We start from the raw sequence: 20,865 nt of genomic DNA, 5'->3' as shown, positions 1-20,865 counted from the left end.
TTCAATCGGATTCAAGTCTGGGCTCTGGCTGGGCCACTCAAGGACATTCACAGAGTTGTCCTGAAGCCACTCCTTTGATATCTTGGCTGTGTGCTTAGGGTCGTTGTCCTGCTGAAAGAGGAATCATTGCCCCAGTCTGAGGTCAAGAGCACTCTGGAGCCTTTTGGCAAACTCCAGGCGGGCTGCCATGTGCCTTTACTAAGGAGTGGCTTCCGTCTGGCCACTCTACCATACAGGCCTGATTGGTGGATTGCTGCAGAGATGGTTGTCCTTCTGGAAGGTTCTCCTCTCTCCACAGAGGAACGCTGGAGCTCTGACAGAGTGACCTTCGGGTTCTTGGTCACCTGCCTGACTAAGGCCCTTCTCCCCCGATTGCTCAGTTTAGATGGGCGGCCAGCTCTAGGAAGAGTCCTGGTGGTTCCGAACTTCTTCCATTTACGGATGATGGAGGCCACTGTGCCACTTCATGCTTGGTTTGTGCTCCGACATGCACAGTCAACTGTGGGACCTTATCTAGACAGGTGTGTGCCTTTCCAAATCATGTCCAATCAACTGAATTTACCACAGGTGGACTCCAATTAAGCTGTAGAAACATCTCAAGGTTGATCAGTGGAAACAGGATGCACCTGAGCTCAATTTTGAGCTTCATGGCAAAGGCTGTGAATACTTATGTACATGTGATTTCATAGTTTTTTATTTTTAATAAATGTGCAAAAATTTCAAAAAAACTTCTTTCATGTTGTCATTATGGGGTGTTGTGTGTAGAATTTTGAGGAAAAAAATGAATTTATTCCATTTTGGAATAAGGCTGTAACATAACAAAATGTGGGAAAAGTGAAGCACTGTGAATACTTTCCGGATGCACTGTACGTCATATTTTCATGTAAATAGTGAAAATACGGATTCTAACTGGGGTGTAGCAGTGAAACCAACTTGGCCACACACAAGGTTCACTGTACATAAATGAAATTGGTCTTTATTGATGGGTTCAAACAGTTCCTTGATATGCAATGTACACTTTTTGTACGGAATGTCTGATCGAGACCCGTGTTTTTGTCAGGCGGTTTGATTTCACTTGCTTTGTGGGTGGGAGCCATCTGGTGGCAATTACTTGTACTGCCCCTCCACCTTTTTAAACGGATCCACGGAGGAAGAGGACACCCAAATCTGTCGACTGATGATTCATGTGTAAAAAAACATCGATTTACCATGATAAAAAAGTAAATAGTTTCATTTATGAAAAATTGATTGAGTAAGCAGGATCTGTTACTTTTGTGGGAAAAAGTATCATCCAATCAGAGAAACATGCAGTGTGCAGTGCCACTGAAGTTTGACTTAACTGGTTTAAATAGGCTAGACAAGCAATGAATTTATCACCAAGGAAATGAGCCAAGAGAACCAGAGCTCCAAGCCAGTTTCTGAAACAGGCTGGAGGACTTTCAGGGTGTATAGGTGGGGTCAGGCCAGAGAACATGGGGCCATGGCGGGTCATTGGGGCCTGGTGCGGCCGGGGAAGAAGGGTTCGGTCTCAGAGGGGCTTGCGCTGGGGTCCTCTCCCCTGGCCGTGAACTCTGACCCCCGACGCCTCTGGATAACCACTGTAGTGACGATCAGGAGCCAGAAGAAGAAGTTCACCCACACTGATGTCTGACAGAGAATTACACAAATACATATGGCATGAGAGAGTAATAGGATCTTCATATGCACTTTTGTGTACGTTGCTTTGGATAAAAGCATCCGCTAAATGACATGCAAAGTAATGTCATGTACTGAGAGACATGAGTAAGAGTCTGGAACAGAGAGAAGTACTGTAGTGGAAACAACATGTAAATGCTTAAGTACTGTATATTCAGCACAATTCTAGGTAATCTTTTGTTTGTTCAGAGTTGTAGTCCTGGAGTCAAAGGTGCAGTTTATCACTCTTATAACCATGCAGTTACAATATAACACTATAATATAATTCAGTCCATAGTCATGTTGTTCCATCCATGATAACTGAATAGTTGGTTGCATCTGAAGTTGGCATTCATTGTGTGGTATGAACTTTGTGGATCAGCACTGACCTCTGCACCATGCAGATTGGAGAAGAATCGCGTCCCTACGTACGGGGCGGACCAAGGCTTGTCCTGTGCCTCCTCACACCTTAAACACAACACAGAGGTTCTCAGATGGTCATACACTGATGCAGTCTGTAACTGCTCATGTACTGATCAAACCCCAAGAACCTGCTGGAGACTGACTTCAATGGTGGCTGAGCCCCCTTGCTGCTCTCCTGGTAAGACAATTAAAACGGTCACAGGCACACAAGTGAGAATAATTACCCTGTTGCTCACCTGTTTATACCTTGTAGGCTGACTATAGACTCGCAGAGGCGATTCCTACCAATCCTTAGGACACACCGAGTCACCAACAGGAAGAATAAGTGCTGTAGCCGGGCTGCTGTGTGCCGCGCTGTGGCCACACATTTTCCCTGGTTATTTGTGCTCTGTTCTGTAATCTACTGGACTGTAGGTTGTGCAGTCCACTAATACCCAGATAGGTTGTGATCACATAAGCCATCCAAGCGTCTGCTGAAAATTCTGATATTATAAGAATATTATAAGAGTATTTTGAGAATATATGTGAAGCCCTCACGTTTTTCTGATTAAACGTGAGCATTAACCATTACATTACGTTACATTATTGGCATTTGGCAGACACTCTTATCCAGAGCGACGTACAACAAAGTGCATACCCATAACCAGGGATAAGTTCGCTGAAAGACCCTAGAGGGAAGTACAATTTCAACTGCTACCTGTACAACAAAGATAAGGACGAGGGCCAAACAGAGCAAAAGTGACCAAAGTTAACTATCCAAACACTGCTTACCTAGCCTAAAAATACCGATACACAAAGCAAGTCACAGAGACAACAATTAAGGTTCACAGGGAGGTAGGGAGGGATGGGGAGAGGTGCTGCTTGAAGAGGTGTGTCTTCAGCTTGCGCTTGAAGGTGGGGAGAGATTCTACAGTTCTGACCTCAACGGGGAGTTTGTTCCACCACCGTGGAGCCAGAACAGACAGTAGTCGTGAGCGTGAGGTGGAGGTTCGGAGAGGGGGAGGTGCCAAGCGGCCTGTGGAGGCTGAACGAAGAGGTCTGGCAGGGGTGTAGGGTCTGATGATTTTTTGTAGATAAGCTGGGGAAGACCCTTTAACTGCTTGGAAGGCTAGCACCAATGTTTTGAATTTGATGCGAGCCATGACAGGCAGCCAGTGGAGGGAAGTAAGCAGGGGGGTGAAGTGTGAGTATTTGGGAAGGTTGAAGACCAGACGAGCTGCTGCATTCTGGATGAGTTGGAGGGGTCTGATGGCGGACGCTGGGAGGCCAGCCAAGAGGGAATTGCAGTAGTCCAGGCGGGACAGAACCATCGCTTGGACCAGGAGCTTGGTCGAGGAGGGGGTGAGAAAGGGGCGGATTCTCTGTATGTTGTATAGGAAGAACCTGCAAGACCGGGTCACCGCCGCAATGTTCTCGGAGAGGGACAGTCTGCTGTCCATCACCACGCCGAGGTTCCTTGCACTGGGTGACGGCGTGAGTGTGGTATCCCCGAGGGAAATGGAGAGATCCAGATGGAGAGAGGTTTTAGCAGGGATGAATATCATTTCAGTCTTGCCTGGGTTGAGCTTTAGATGGTGGTTGTCCATCCAGCTCTGGATGTCCCTCAGGCAAGCAGAGATACGGGCTGAAACCTGCGTATCAGACGACGGGAACAAGACGAAGAGTTGGGTATCGTCCGCGTAGCAGTGGTAGGATAGCCCATGTGCAGTGATCACAGGGCCAAGGGAGCGAGTGTAAAGAGAAAAAAGAAGCGGGCCTAGGACTGAGCCCTGGGGAACTCCTGTGGCGAGGGGCCGAGGTGTCGATACCGAACCAGCCCAGGCAACCTGGAAGGAGCGACCAGAGAGGTAGGACTCAATCCAGTCCAGGGCTGTGCCACAGATGCCCGTTGCTGACAGGGCAGACAGGAGGATGGAGTGATCCACAGTGTCGAAGGCAGCAGAGAGATCTAGAAGAATGAGGACAGAGGAGAGGGAGACTGCTCGTGCGGCATGGAGTGACTCACTGACGGAGAGGAGCGCAGTCTCTGTCGAGTGGCCCGATCTGAAGCCAGACTGATGGGGGTCTAGCAGGTTGTTGTTAGAAAAGAAAGAAGAAAGTTGAGTAAAAGCGGCTCGTTCTATAGTTTTAGAAAGGAAAGGAAGAAGAGATACCGGGCGGTAGTTCTGGATGATGGTGGGATCCAGAGTAGGCTTTTTTAGCAGCGGAGTGATGTGGGCCCTCTTGGAGGATGCCGGAAAACAGCCGGAAGACAGGGAGGAACAGCCGGAAGACAGGGAGGACCACAGCCATAGAATGACACGTCCGGGGTTCAGGGAGATCTTTTTCACATTAAAGCACGTGCAGTACAGTGCATGACTGCGAGAAGTGCAGCTGTGGTTCTCTGAAGTGTAAATGTCTCATCCCTATCATTTCTGTTGTTTTGGCTCTGTACTCCGGTACACTGGATTTGGAATTAAACGATGAGTATGAGGTTAACGTGCAGACTGTCGTGTAATTTGAGGGTATTTCACACGTGTAGAAATGACATCCCTTTTTATAGTCTCCCCATCTTTGGGGACCAAAAGTAATTGGACAGTTGGCTTCCCAGCTGTTTCTGATTAGTCGGGTGCATCATAGTGGCTTACTTGACTGTCATTGGCACATTGGTCCTCATGTTGACAAACTTGAATAACAGACTCCAAAAGTAGTCAAAAGTCTAGAATCAAGACTAGAAGCTGAAAGCCTTCTTATACCTGCACTACGGAAGTGATTGAATACACCCCACTAATCAGAAACAGCTGTGAAGCTGTGAACTGTCCAATTACTTTTGGTCCCCTAAAATGGGGAGACTATGTATAAAAAGAACAGCTCTTGTTACTTGTCCATTAGATTCTGGGTTTAAGTCTGTGCACTTATCCACCTAACTCAATTATCCTGCTCAGTGGAACAGAGGTGAAAATCCAGGTTCAAAAAGTAAAAGTCAGGTGTCTCGGTGGCGCAGCCTGCAGAGCACTGACCGCATGGTCATTGTGAGCCGCGACGTCAACGGTTCGAATCCGACCGTCTGACAATTTATCGCATGTCTTTCCCTCTCTCTCGCCCCCATTCTTCCTGTCTCTATATACTGTCCAATAAAGCTAAAAAAGGCCTAAAAAATATCTTTAAAAAAGTAAAAGTCCTCCTCAGTACTATATTGAAATCATCTGCATTTGCTAATTAGCACAAAGGCGGTAGAACTAACGAGTGAAAACGGCTGGGTGAGTGCATGGGCGGGTGAAAAACATGGCTGGATTTGTACGTTCTGTCCGCCCCTGACCCAGACGATGTCTGCAGACCGGGCGGGCTCGGTGGCGTGCAGTGTGGAGGCGCTGCTGGTGGACACGGCGCAGGTGCAGACGCGGTGCCGGCAGCAGAGCGAGCAGCTGGCCGCAGCGGCAGCGGCCAATCAGCTGCGCGAGGAGAGCTGCTGTCTGCGGGAGCAGTGCCAGGCCACTCAGCTGGACATGGCCAGGATGCGCAGGCAGCTGGAAGAGCTGCTCGACACCAAGGCTGCCTTCGAGGCCCGAGAGAGACAGGCCCGCAAGCTGAGCAAACGGCTCTGAGAGAGAGAGCAACACACACACACACTCATACACACACACACACTCACACATGCACACACACTCATACACACACACACACACTCATGCACACACACTCACACACACACACACACTCATACAGAGAGCAATGCACACACACTCATACACACACACACTCATGCACACACACTCACACACACTCATACAGAGAGCTGTACACACACTCACACACACACTCATGCACACACACTCATACACAGAGCAATACACAAACACTCATGCACACACATTCACACACACACACACACACTCATACAGAGAGCAATGCACACACACTCATGCACACACACTCACACACACACTCATACAGAGAGCAATACACACACACTCATGCACAAACACTCACACACACACTCACGCACACACTCATACAGAGAGCAATACACACACACTCACACACACACTCACGCACACACACTCATACAGAGAGCAATACACACACACTCATGCACACACACTCACACAGAGAGAAGAATGGAAAAGAAGTGCAAGTTTGTACCAGGAGAGAGGAGAAATGAAGAGGGTGAAGTAAGTACTTGGATAGTTCCTCACAAAATCGCCAGACACTTTTGCACTGAAAGTATACATTATGGTCGCATTCATAGGAATTTACAGCTGAATAAATTTGTATTCGGCAAACACATCCTCATTTTCTCTCCCTATTTTCAATTTTACATTTAAATAAGAATAAAAATCTGAATTTTAAGAATTCAAATGTAATTTCTAATACGCCATTTGTCCTCCTTCCCCCGTGCTCCCCTATGTCACTTGTGCCCTATCAAAGCAGAGGCTGCACAGCTTCCTGCAAGGCAGTCTCACTTCCTGTGAACTCCGATGTCCGTGTTTATAACAATACCACATTTCCATAATTTCCAGTTGTGGTTTCACAAAGCAATTCCTAACCGAGCAATGAAATGGGTAAATATTGTATTCATAGCTAACATTAATCATTATGTTCCTTGAGACACAATGCCAATGTATTTGTTTTAGAATAGAATAGTGTTTTAAACATTACTTTCAGGGTCACCGTTTGCATTTCCTTATGAATATGAATGGGAGGAAATGCAGTTGTGTTGAACCATAAACCCTGATTTATTGCCAAAAACCATTCTAACCACAACCCAACCCAAGAGCGTGAGGTTGAGGCTTTCAGTTCAATCATTTCCAATTCTGTGTGGCCACGGAAGACCGCATGGACAGAGAAAAACCAGAGATGGTGTAGTACCTCTAAAATATGTATCACTCCTGCTGTAGAATCCAGCAATGACCAGCTTGAAATGACCAGCTACCAGTTGTTTCAATACTTAACTTCAGCTGGTCACGCCATGTTGAGTATGGAGCTGGCCAACCAGCTCCCAGCTGTTTCAAAACCTAGCTTGAGCAGTTTTTTTCAGCGGGAACTCTTCATAATCCTCCACATTACGTAGTTGATGATTTCACATTACAAAGAAAATACTGACAGTTGCACTTAATCACTGTCAAATAAATTTCAGAACCAAAACATTTGTGATAGACTATCAGAAGGTAGTATCACTCTCAAATGCAGGAAGTTCCGAAAAAGAGATTTTTATTGGCATACATTGGTCAAAACACACTTTACTCTCAAATGTAAAGATGGACACACACATGCACACTCATATACACATGTAGACACCTATATACAAAAATAAGATTTTGTCTTTCACCAGTATCTTGGCATGGTTTTGTAATAGGAATTGCAATAGGTATAACGTCTAATGAAGGAAACCCCTTTATATGCAGGGGGGATGAATGCAGTGGAAATAAATGAAAAACAATGGCGAAGGCTGATGTTATTTGAAAGCTACTAGCTTGATTGCCACCAGGTTGTATCTACAGCTTGAAATCCAAGTTGAACCATGAACATCTCTACATATTCAAAATTTAATACACACCCCCCACCTGGTGGTCCCATCCCAGAGGAAGCCACCCTTTCTGGAACAACCAATAATGAACTCCAAAATGCTAGTAACCTGAAGAATATGGCTTGAATGTTCCATCCCTCCAAAGGCAGCAAGTCACATATTTAACTTTGCAGTGCATCTTTGAAAAAGCAACACTAGAAATTTCAATCAGTTGAACAGGAGGATACATATAGCCTACATGCACCCTCAACATACAGCAATATACTTTGCATTTCACCTTGGCTCTGGTAAAAAAAAAAAAAAAAAGATATAAAAACCTATACATATTTTTTTTTAAAAAGCCTTCTCAGTAAACTGGAACAGAGTTTATTTGGAAATCCATCCATCCATCCATTATCTGAACCCGCTTATCCTGAACAGGGTCGCAGGGGGGCTGGAGCCTATCCCAGCATACATTGGGCGAAAGGCAGGAATACACCCTGGACGGGTCGCCAGTCCATCGCAGTTATTTGGAAATGAATAACCTATTTAAAACATGTCACACTGTATAAAGTCTGGGATTAAAATCTTGACTACTTTAACACAAAATAGTAATAATAATGAATTGTAGGTGAAAAGAAAACATAGAAAATCTGTTAAGTAGGTTGTGGGGTTTGACATGATACTATACATAAAAACCAACAGCAGGGGGAGCAGAGACAAGCAAAGATCCACATGAACGCTTCTGTAGTTCAGTGATCTTCAGGGATTAAAGCTGACTAAGTGCATTTCTACCAAAGAGCCAGCAGCCACCAGAAAACCTTCAACTGCTACACCAACACCTTTACTGCAGCCAGAGGAAAAATAACTGTCCCATTAGTACAGATACTATGAAATACTGCTTTCCTGGACATGAAAAAAAAAAAAAAAAAAAAAAAAAATTTCATGTTGCATCACAAGAGAGCGCTTTAGTGGGAGGGTGAATGTTGGACAATAGCTGACTCTTGGGCAGCCTGGAGTGCACATTGGCTATCTGATTCAGGGGCAGGACTTTTGCATACAAATGCTGCACACAGTGCTAATCTAGGCTCAGCAGTTAAGGGTACAGTAGGTAATTTTGGAATTCTGTTGGTCAAGAGAGGAATAGCAGCAACAAACACCTTCAAACCACAACACTGTTTATCCCTCCCTCTTCTCTGTAAATGCGCTGATGTTGAAACGTCATTGGCTGTGGCAATTACAACCAATGAACCTGAATTATTGTACAGTCATACAATGTTTTGGTACAGAGTGTCAGGTCATCAACTGTATATTTTGAAACTTGAATTTAAGGACTATAAACACAGGTAGACGGTGAGTCAACACGAGTCAACAGCCTACTAACATGTGATGAGACTATATCAACCGCATAATTTGTATTTGATAACCAGAGGTCTGTTTCACATAAGCAGCTTTAAAAGTAGACCAGGGACCAGGGAAATGGAAATGGAATGTACCAGAGGGTACAGAGCCTGCTGGGGTTCATATTAACCTCATGATCACATAAATTAAAGCCTTAAAACCTTGTGTCATTTACTTCTTCGAGAAGTCTACACACCCGGGGATAATTCATTACCCAATATTTTAAACAGAAACCATCCTGAAAGGGGATTCAGTCCACAGATTAGGATTGTGGGACCTGTTCAATTTGGCTCAGAACTTTGACTTTTGAATTCATTTTAGTAGCGTGGATTGAGAGAGGCTATGGGGAAGTGTAATTTACTCGCAAGACTTCAGAACCTCCTCTTCCGCCGGAGTGGAATGGCCCATCCTAAACTGAAATAGTCTGGTTCATGCAACGGCCAATTATGTAATTGATCACATTTCATGTTCTAGAACATTATGGTACAAAATCAGCACTTTCAATTAATGAAAAAAATAAATGACACGTTATGTTTAATACGTGTGTCTACTGTCAGTTTTCTGAGACACGACGTAGTAGGCAATAGAGAAAAAATAGCCGACCAGATGATGTCCCCATTTTTTTTCTGATGCAATGTGGAGGCTTCTGGTGCTTAATATGTTAAATTAATCCCTAATAAATGGCTTTATCCTTAAGCATTTTGTTAAGTTCAAATATCAAACATCACATAAAATGTAATCCTATAGTGTCATTAACAAGACATTTGCTCATAAAAACTATATAAATAAAGGTTCATCAAGATCATAATCATTCTGGAACCATCTGGTGTGGGACCGTCTGGTGTGGGACCGTCTGGTCCGGGGCCCTCTGGTGCGGGGCCCTCTGGAGCGGGGCCCTCTGGAGAGGAGGGGTCCAGTCTCAGCGGGGCTCGCACTGGCCCCCAGACAGCTCTGGATAACCACTGCAGTGAAGGTCAGCAGCCAGAAGAAGAAGTTCACCCACACTGATGTCTGACAGAAAATTGAAAAATGATATGCAATTAATGTCATGTAATGACAGGAGGGTTGGCATGAGCAAGAGTCGTGAGAGAGAAACGTGCTGTAGTGGGAACAGATTAGGGAAAGCAACTACACAAGTAACTGAATGTAAAATAACATTAATCAACTAGTAGCAACACATGAACACTACACTGCAGTGACAATGGGGGTGGAAATAATCAATAGTTCATGTCTGACAAGTCTGTCAGTGTGACATACTATAATGTCAGTGTGGTTATGCCAAATTTAAAATGTAATTAAAATTCCTATTATATTTAATTAGTATTAATTATACATTTACATTTCTATGTATTATTTTACAAACATAATGCACCAATAAGCCAACTGAGCAGTGTCTACAAATACATTTTTCACATGCGCACCGCTGCAATTACATGGTCTTTAATGGATTGAGTCCACAGTTGGAAAAAGTGGAAACAACATGTAAATGCTTAAGTACTGTATATATTCATCCCAATTCTAGGTAATGTTAGGTTTGTTCAGAGTTGTAGTCCTGGAGTCAAAGGTGCAGATTATCACTCTTATAACCATGCAGTTACAATATAACACTATAATATAATTCAGTCCATAGTCATGTTGTTCCATCCATGATAACTGAATAGTTGGTTGCATCTGAAGTTGGCATTCATTGTGTGGTATGAGCTTTGTGGATCAGCACTGACCTCTGCACCGTGCAGATTGGAGAAGAATCGCGTCCCTACGTACGGGGCGGACCAAGGCTTGTCCTGTGCCTCCTCACACCTCAAACACAACACAGAGGTTCTCAGATGGTCATACACTGATGCAGTCTGTAACTGCTCATGTACTGATCAAACCCCAAGAACCTGCTGGAGACTGACTTCAGTGGTGGCTGAGGCCGCTTGTTGCTCTCCTGGTGAGACATTCAAAACAGTCACAGACACACAAATGCAGAGTATAATTGTCCCTCACCTGGTTATACCTGGCAGGCTGATTATAGACTCGCAGAGGCGATTCCTACCAAACCTTAGGACACACCCAGTCACCAACAGGAATAATGAGAAGACCCCAGAAACCAGAAGTGTCACGCACATCGAAATGTGTCCCCTGGGAGAAACAGGGACACAAACAATGTCTCATTTTATCAAAGCCTGTCAACACATACATACTCAGACCCTGTGATCGGTCAAATACAAACCAGTATTAACCAGTAGTAAAAAAGTTATCAAGTACAGTTGTGTTCAAAATAATAGCAGTCCAACATTGGTAGAAAATATATTACTACATGGCAAATAATTTACCAGTAGGTGTAGTAGAGTCGTAGAAAACCAACAGACCCAACATTCATGATACACATGCTCCTGAGTCTGTGTAATTGAATAATTAATTGAAAGAGGCCTGTTCAAAATAATAGCAGTGTGGAGTTCAATTAGTGAGGTCATTCAATCTGTGAAAAAACAGGTGTTAATCAGGTGGCCCTTATTTAAGGATGAAGCCAGCACATGTTTGCATGTATTTCTCTCTGAAAACGAAACGTGGAAGAAAACGAAAGACTACCATTCGAATGGATCGAAGAATAGCCAGAATGGCAAAGACTCAGCCAATGATCAGCTCCAGGGTGATCAAAGACAGTCTGAAGTTACAATTAGAAGATGCCTGTTTGAAGCTAATCTATGGGCAAGAAGCCCCCGCAAAGTCCCACTGTTAAAAAAAAAAAAAAAAGACACGTGCTGAAGAGGATACAATTTGCCAAAGAACACATCAACTGGCCTAAAGAGAAATGGAGAAACATTTTGTGGACTGATGAACGCAAGATTGTTCTTTTTGGGTCCAAGGGACGCAGGCAGTTTGTCAGACGACCACCAAACACTGAATTCAAGCCACAGTACACTCTGAAGACAGTGAAGCATGGTGGTGCAAGCATCATGATATGGGGATGTTTCTCTTACTATGGTGTCAGGCCTATTTATCGCATACAAGGGATCATGGATCAGTTTGTCTATATCAAAATACTTGAAGAGGTCATGTTGCCTTATGCTGAAGAGGAAATGCCCTTGAAATGGGTGTTTCAACAAGACAATGACCCCAAACACACCAGTAAGCGAGCAGCATCTTGGTTCCAGATCAACAAAATAAAAGTTATGGAGTGGCCAGCCCAATCCCCGGAGCTTAATCCGATTGAAAACTTGTGGGGTGACATCAAAAATGCTGTTTCTGAGGCAAAACCAAGAAAAGCAGCGGAATTGTGGAATGTTGTCAAATCATCCTGGGCTGAAATACCTGTTCATAGGTGCCAGAAGTTGGTCGATTCCATGCAACACAGATGTGAAGCAGTTCTCAGAAACCGTGGTTATACAACTAAATATTAGTTTAGTAGTTCACAGGAATGCTAAATCCTGAAGACTTTTCAGTTTATACAGTAAATATTTGAGTTTGTAAAGAAAAATGCAGACACTGCTATTTTTTTTAAAGGCCCAATATTCATTTTTCTTCATTTCCTGTAAAGTAATTAAAGACACATTTCTTCATGTTTTGAGGATATAATGTGCAGTGTTCCCAATGCATCGAAATAAAAACTATTATAAGGATTTTGAGCTTTAGTCACGTTTTTAAACACACTGCTATTATTTTGTAGGTAGATATTCAAACTGGAACACAACTGAACCTACTGAACACATACACAAAGTATATATATATATATATATATATATATTGTATTATTAGAGTGTGGTCCAAACAATATATACAGGCATACAGGCTGTTTAATTCTAGTGTGAAGACAGCGGCCACTAAAAATATAGCCAAACTGAAATGACACATTGGGAGAGCTTTTCACCGCTCAAAAACCTGACATTTCATCAAATGTTTAAGCTCATCCCAAATTTCTATTGACATTTAGGTTAAAGCTGAAGAGGGGAAAACCCTGGTGAAAATGCTCCACCTCTCACCTTTGGCCATCTTTGGCCACACTGTAGGTGCAGCAGCAGTAAAGAGCGAGGGAGAGGCAGTATACAGCTACGCACACGGAGATGGTCGTCACAAAGTAGCAGAGGGACTGGGAGCTGGGGAATTCCATGGTAAGGTTTGTTCCATTCAAACGGACAGTGCCGTACAGAATGCACTCCCCTGCAAACTCCCCCTGCAATGCAACATAGGCAAGTCATGGCCTTCTCATACAGACTCTTTTCTGAAAAGAAACCTTCAATTTGTAGAACTTTCACTTGCAAGCACATAATCATACTGACCACATTTGTAAAGTAGTGGGCTACTGTGTTTTAACAGTGCCTGATGTTTTCACGTTCAGTGTTCCCCAACAATGTCAGAAATGATAAAAATCTGCTTCCCTAAAGTATTTGGACAATGGTGCAATTTTTGCTCTGTAATCCAGCACATTAGATTTGAAATGAAACATTAATTTTGGTAAGCCTATTGTTTGGCCTATATCTCAGACTATTTCCCCCCCCCTAATTTCTCAGCCTCATGCCAATGGCTTCTTTGACTGTCATTGGCACAACTCTGGTCCTCATGTTGAGAAATGCAAACAAAAGAACAGAAATTACCACCGTCTTACGGACTGCACTGTACATTCTTTACAAACTGTGACTGAAACTCAATAGGCCCACAAGACGTTCTGCAAAGAAACACTCCTTCCACATCCCATGTATAAGATCAAAATGCTGCGGTTTACTCCGCAAGATCCCTTTTTGCTATCAATACAGGGATTTCCCAAGTTAATCAAATAATTTTGTGCTCACAAAAATTTACATTAGCCTCTTATCAACGTATTTTTCACATTGACATGCCTGCACATATACTGTAATTGACGAAAAAAAGTGCGCAAACTATTTATTCCAGCTCATCTGACTCTAATAACACGCAGTTAATTGGACACAATAAACCGCCGAGGACGGTCGCATGGCACAACAAAGGATCGTAAGTTAAAACGCACAGGCGCTTGCCTCTTCGGCGTGGGTTTCGTTTTCTCCCAGTTCAAGTGGACGCTCAATTCCGTAATGCGTGCATCAGTTACACTTTCGTTTCCTTCTAAGAAGTTCAACTGCCGTCAAGCCAGAAGCCAAAATTTTAAACAGGAGAAACTACTTTCACCTCGAGCCGAAAATCTCCTATACCACAAGAAAAAAAAATAAGTTTTTGAAAAACTACCGGGTGTAAACAGAAACTGTAATTTTCGGCAACCTGGCTACCTCACTACTGTCCCTTCTCGCAGGACTTTTCAGAGAACAGCCTACGAACACTGACAGCTGATATGCCAACATGGCATGAACATAAATTACATTACATTACATTATTGGCATTTGGCGGACATACAGTTGATTAGACTAAGCAGGAGACAATCCTCCCCTGGAGCAATGCAGGGTTAAGGGCTCAAGGGCCCAACGGCTATGCGGATCTTATAGCGGCTACACCGGGATTGGAACTTGCGTGTCCCAGTCATTGTCCCCGCTTCTCATTGGCCTCCACTGGCTTCCTATTGCCGCACGCATCCGATTCAAGGCCCTAGTGTTGGCATTTCAGGCTGCTAAGGGGACTGCCCCATATTACATACAATCCCTGATCACTCCCTACTCCCCAGCTAGACCACTCCGGTCTGCCAGCTCTGGTCGCCTTACGGTTCCCTCTCTACGGGCACCTGGCGGTCGAGCTGCACGTTCACGCCTGTTTTCCGTTCTGGTTCCTCAGTGGTGGAATGACTTGCCTACCACTGTCAGGACAGCAGAATCCCTCCCCCTATTTCGACGCAGACTCAAAACACACCTCTTCAAACTCTACCTTAGTCCTCCCTCCTGATTTACCCCGCCCCCCCCTTCTGATACCCCTATCCCTGTCTAACCCCCCCCAAAAAAAAAAAAAAAAAAAAAAAAATTGCACTTATGATGACGACTATGTTTAGAACAGCAGTCCAGGTGTATTTTCCTAGTTCTGGATGTGATGCTTTGACTTGTGGTAGAACCTATGCACTTGTAAGTCGCTTTGGATTAAAAGCGTCTGCCAAATGACTAAAATGTAAAATGTAAATTTTACCTTAACCACTACGTTACAGGCCGCCCCTGTACAATTACATGTGTCGGAAAAGCAGGACAACTTTGGAAAATGTGTCGAATAGCGTTGATTTTATAATTCAACCATTTATTCTAAAATCAGGAAATGATACCTCCACTTCTGTATCAGAACCCCTCTGTGCTTCTCTCATCTGCACTTAACCCGACAAAGCAAAATTCAAAAGTCAAACGTACACGAAGCAGAACGGGATGTCTTTAGGGCCAAGACAGATTACTAAGCATGTCCGCTATGAATGCAAAACTTTGTCTGAACTTTGTATTTTAAAATGACAACATATTGGCAGTTGAGTGAGAATCAACGCGGAACGACATGCTACGCAAGATTGTCGCAGAGTGCAAATTAAAGCTAGTGGAGAGCAACGACGCGTGTTTTCGTCAATTTACCTGAGTTATTGCTACCGATGCTGCAGTAACGATTCCGCAGAAAAAACATACCACGTACAGCAGGAGCTCCACCACAAGCAAACAATTGAGCGCCATCGCAGCCTCACTAACCAGTCCTCGTCATGCGTACTCTCTACATCCGTCATTACGGTGGACGCCCTAGTAGTCAGTGCCTTTTTATTTATTTATTTATTTTTTTTATTGGACAGTATATAGTATAGAGAGACAGGAAGAATGGGAGCGAGAGAGAGGGGAACACATGCGACAAATGTCGGACGGTTGGATTCGAATGAGCATGCGGTCAGTGCTCTACAGGCTGCGCCACCGAGACATCCCCAGTGCCTTCCTTAATTTAAGAAAAGCACATTGCCCACTTGTTTTAGTCGTGTAAATTCATGAAAAAAAAAATCATCAGAATCTAGTTGGTAGGATACAGTGCATCCGGAAAGTATTCACAGCGCTTCACTTTTCCCACATTTTGTCATGTTACAGCCTTATTCCAAAATGGAATAAATTCATTTTTTTCCTCAAGTATACACACAACACCCCATAATGACAACATGAAAGAAGTTTTGAAATTTTTACACATTAAAAATAAAAAAAACTAAGAAATCACATGTACATAAGCATTCACAGCCTTTGCTCAATACTTTATTGATGCACCTTTGGCAGCAATTACAGCTTCAAGTCTTTTTGAATATGATGCCACAAGCTTGGCACACCTATCTTTGGGCAGTTTCGCCCATTCCTCTTTGCAGCACCTCTCAAGCTCCATCAGGTTGGATGGGGAGCATCGGTGCACAGCCATTTTCAGATCTCTCCAAAGATGTTCAATCGGTTTCAAGTCTAGGCTCTGGCTGGGCCACTCAAGGACATTCACAGAGTTGTCCTGAAGCCACTCCTTTGATATCTTGACTGTGTGTTTAGGGTCGTTGTCCTGCTGAAAGAGGAACCATTGCCCCAGTCTGAGGTCAAGAGCACTCTGGAGCAGGTTTTCATCCAGGATGTCTCTGCACATTGCTGCATTCATCTTTCCCTCAATCCTGACTAGTCTCCCAGTTCCTGCTGCTGAAAAACATCCCCACAGCATGATGCTGCCACCACCATGCTTCACTGTAGGGATGGTATTGGCCAGGTGATGAGCGGTGCCTGTTTTCCTCCAAACATGACGCCTGGCATTCATGCCGAAGAGTTCAATCTTTGTCTCATCAGACCAGAGAATTTTGTTTCTCATGGTCTGAGAGTCCTTCAGGTGCCTTTTGGCAAACTCCAGACGGGCTGCCATGTGCCTTTACTAAGGAGTGGCTTCCGTCTGACCACTCTACCATACAGACCTGATTGGTGGATTGCTGCAGAGATGGTTGTCCTTCTGGAAGGTTCTCCTCTCTCCACAGAGGAACGCTGGAGCTCTGACAGAGTGACCTTCGGGTTCTTGGTCACCTCCCTGACTAAGACCCTTCTCCCCCGATTGCTCAGTTTAGACGGGCGGCCAGCTCTAGGAAGAGTCCTGGTGGTTCATGCTTGGTTTGTGCTCCAACATGCACTGTCAACTGTGGGACCTTATCTAGACAGGTGTGTGCCTTTCCAATTCATGTCCAATCAACTGAATTTACCACAGGTGGAATCCAATTAAGCTGTAGAAACATCTCAAGGTTGATCAGTGGAAACAGGATGCACCTGAGCTCAATTTTGAGCTTCATGGCAAAGGCTGTGAATACTTATGTACATGCGATTTCGTTATTTTTTATTTTTTATAAATGTGCAAAAATTTCAAAAAAACTTCTTTCATGTTGTCATTATGGGGTGTTGTGTGTAGAATTTTGAGGAAAAAAATGAATTTATTCCATTTTGGAATAAGGCTGTAACATAACAAAATGTGGGAAAAGTGAAGCGCTGTGAATACTTTCCGGATGCACTGTACGTCATTTTCATGTAAATAGTGAAAATACGGATTCTAACAGGGGTGTAGTGGTGAAACCAACTTGGCCACACACAAGGTTCGCTGAACATACATGAAATTGGTCTTTATTGATGGGTTTAAACAGTTCCTTGATATGTAATGTACACTTTTTGTACGGAATGTCTGATCGAGACCCGTGTTTTTGTCAGGCGGTTTGATTTCACTTGCTTTGTGGGTGGGAGCCATCTGGTGGCAATTACTTGTACTGCCCCTCCACCTTTTTAAACGGATCCACGGAGGAAAGGACACCCAAATCTGTCGACTGATGATTTACGTGTAAAAAAACATCGATTTAACATGATAAAAAAGTAAATGGTTTCATTTACGAAAAATGGATCTGGAGTAAGCAGGACCTGTTACTTTTGTGGAAAAAAAGTATCATCCAATCAGAGAAACATGCAGTGTGCAGTGCCACTGAAGTTTGAGTTAACTGGTTTAAACAGGTTAGACAAGCAATTAATTCATCACCAAGGAAATGAGCCAATACAACCAGAGCTCCGAGCCAGTTTCTGAAACAGGCTGGAGGACTTTCAGGGTGTATAGGTGGGGTCAGGCCAGAGAACATGGGGCCATGGCAGGTCATTGGGGCCTGGTGCGGCTGGGGAAGAAGGGTTCGGTCTCAGAGGGGCTTGCGCTGGGGTCCTCTCCCCTGGCCGTGAACTCTGACCCCCGACGCCTCTGGATAACCACTGTAGTGACGATCAGGAGCCAGAAGAAGAAGTTCACCCACACTGATGTCTGACAGAGAATTACACAAATACATATGGCATGAGAGAGTAATATCATCTTCCTATGCACTTTTGTGTACATTACTTTGGATAAAAGCATCCGCTAAATGACATGCAAAGTAATGTCATGTACTGAGAGACATGAGTAAGAGTCTGGAACAGAGAGAAGTACTGTAGTGGAAACTGTAAATGTAAATGCTTAAGTACTGTATATTCAGCACAATTCTAGGTAATCTTTTGTTTGTTCAGAGTTGTAGTCCTGGAGTCAAAGGTGCAGATAATCACTCTTATAACCATGCAGTTACAATATAACACTATAATATAATTCAGTCCATAGTCATGTTGTTCCATCCATGATAACTGAATAGTTGGTTGCATCTGAAGTTGGCATTCATTGTGTGGTATGAGCTTTGTGGATCAGCACTGACCTCTGCACCATGCAGATTGGAGAAGAATCGCGTCCCTACATACGGGGCGGACCAAGGCTTGTCCTGTGCCTCCTCACACCTTAAACACAACACAGAGGTTCTCAGATGGTCATACACTGATGCAGTCTGTAACTGCTCATGTACTGATCAAACCCCAAGAACCTGCTGGAGACTGACTTCAATGGTGGCTGAGCCCCCTTGCTGCTCTCCTGCTGAGACATTCAAAACAGTCACAGACACACAAGTGAGAATAATTACCCTGTTGCTCACCTGTTTATACCTTGTAGGCTGACTATAGACTCGCAGAGGCGATTCCTACCAATCCTTAGGACACACCCAGTCACCAACAGGAAGAATAAGAAGACCCCACAAATCACAAGTGTCACGTTCATCCAAAGTCGTCCCCTGAGAGAAACAGTTTATCAAAGTCTGTCAACGCATACATACTTAGACCCTGTGATCGGTCAAATACAAACCAGTTATCTTAAGTTATCAAGTAGATATTCAAACTGGAACACAACTCAACCTACTGAACACATCCACAAAGAATATATACATTTTTATTATGAGAGTGTGGTCCAAACAATGTATACAGGCTGTTTAATTCTCAAGTGTGAAGACAGCTGCCAAACTGAAGACACATTGGGAGAGCTTTTCACCGCTCAAAAACCTGACATTTCCTCCTGAATTTCTATTGATATTTAGGTTAAACCTGAAGGAGTTGCTGAAAAGATTTTCAAACCCTGGTGAAAATGCTCCACCTCTCACCTTTGGGCTTCTTGGTCCACACAGCTGGTGTAGACCCAGTACAGTGTGAGGGAGAAGCAGTATACAGCTACGCACACGGAGATGGCCGACACAAAGTAGCAGAGGGACTGGGAGCTGGGGCTTTCTATGGTAAGGTTTGTTCCATTCATACGGGCAGTGCCGTACAGAATGCACTTCCCAGCAAACTCCCCCTGCAATGCAACATGGGCAAGTCATGGCCTTCTCATACAGACTCTTTTCTGAGAAGAAACCATCAATTTGTTGAACTTTCACACTTGCAAACATATAATCATACTGACCAAATTTGTAAATTAATGGGCTACAGTGTTTTAACAGTGCCTGATGTTCTTGTTCAGTGTTACCCAACAAAGTTCTCAACAACGTTGAGTGTTACAACATACAACGTTGGGTAACACTGCTTCCCTCTGCAAAAGTACACACAATACATTTTCTGTCACAATCTCAATAGGCTATAATCTACAGTACAGTCCGTAAGTATTTGGACAGTGGTATAATTTTGGCTCTATGTATTTCAGACTTTTAAAACATTTTTATTTCTCAGCCTCACAATGGCTTCTTTGACTGTCATTGGCACAACAACACAATTAAAATAAATTGTACCACTGTCCAAATACTTACAGACTGCACTGTAAATTCTTTAGAAACTGTGACTGAAACTGAATAGGTCCACAAGACGTTCTGTTTTCTTTGCAAAAAGGACCTATTGAAACACTCCTTCCGCATCCTATGTGTGAGGTCAAGATGCTGCAGTCTACTCCGCAAGATCCCGTTTCGCTGCCAATAGAGAGATCTGAAATTCCCAAGTTAATCAAATAATTTGTGCTCACAAAATTGACATTAGCCTCTTATCAAGTCTTATCAACGTATTATTCACATTAACATGCCTGCACATATAATTTACAAAAAAGGACGTTGCTCCGCCTCATCTGACTCTAATAACACGCAGTTAATTGGACACATTGAACCGCCAAGGACGGTCGCATGACACAAACAAGGATCGCACAGTCGCTTTCTTCTTCGGCGTGGGTTGTTTCCCCCAGGTCACGTTGATGCTCAATTCTGTACTATGTGCTTTAGTCATACTTTCGTTGTTTTTGTCATTTCTGTTCCATGGCCTCTTTAGACGGTTGACCGTTGATAAATGCTGTACTTAGCCTATATTTCTCATATTTCTAACATCACATTACAAAAATACAGAACACAAGGCAAGTATTTCCGGACTTGAGTGATTGTGGTCATATGACTCCGGTAAGTTCTACGAAGTTTCGGCAGCCAGGCTACCTTGCTACTTTCCCCTTCTCGCAGGATTCGTGAAAGTTTGGGAGAATAGCCTACAAACACTGACAGCTGTAGGCCAAAATGAAACTTTGAAAAATGAGTCGAATAGCGTTGCTTTTATAATTCAACCATTTACGCTAAAATAAGGAAATGCCACCTCCACTTCTGTTTCAGAACCCCTCTGTGCTCATCTCATCTGCACTTAACCTGAAAAGGC

At 43.7% G+C, this 20,865-nt stretch overlaps 2 protein-coding genes across 3 annotated transcripts in view; both read right to left on the bottom strand.

Moving 5' to 3' along the window:
- Nucleotides 1-1,438: 1,438 nt before the first annotated feature.
- On the bottom strand, nt 1,439-15,884 carry LOC133125055 (transmembrane protein 179B-like). Its single transcript, XM_061236754.1, has 5 exons — nt 15,466-15,884; nt 12,949-13,139; nt 10,973-11,107; nt 10,705-10,783; nt 1,439-1,647 (listed from the first exon to the last, which is right to left on the bottom strand). The coding sequence occupies exons 1-5, from the start codon at nt 15,559-15,561 to the stop codon at nt 1,489-1,491; spliced, it is 660 nt and encodes a 219-aa protein (XP_061092738.1). The 5' UTR covers nt 15,562-15,884; the 3' UTR covers nt 1,439-1,488.
- A 1,579-nt stretch (nt 15,885-17,463) lies between these two features.
- The window catches only part of LOC133125054 (transmembrane protein 179B-like), a 3,776-nt gene continuing 374 nt past the window's right edge, over nt 17,464-20,865 (bottom strand). Inside the window, exons 2-5 of one of the 2 annotated variants that reach the window (XM_061236752.1) lie at nt 19,350-19,540; nt 18,852-18,986; nt 18,582-18,660; nt 17,464-18,163 (exon numbers count right to left, since the gene is read on the bottom strand). In XM_061236752.1, the coding sequence (XP_061092736.1) occupies nt 18,005-18,163; nt 18,582-18,660; nt 18,852-18,986; nt 19,350-19,540 (564 nt within the window). In that variant the 3' untranslated portion in view covers nt 17,464-18,004. The remainder of the gene's footprint in view (nt 18,164-18,581; nt 18,661-18,851; nt 18,987-19,349; nt 19,541-20,865) is intronic. The other variant, XM_061236753.1, reaches the window with a different exon arrangement.

The sequence above is a fragment of the Conger conger genome, chromosome 3 (genome assembly GCF_963514075.1).
Source record: "Conger conger chromosome 3, fConCon1.1, whole genome shotgun sequence".
NCBI classification, from domain to species: domain Eukaryota; kingdom Metazoa; phylum Chordata; class Actinopteri; order Anguilliformes; family Congridae; genus Conger; species Conger conger.
Note: the sequence above shows the minus strand (reverse complement) of the source record. Positions and strands in the feature narration are given on the sequence as shown.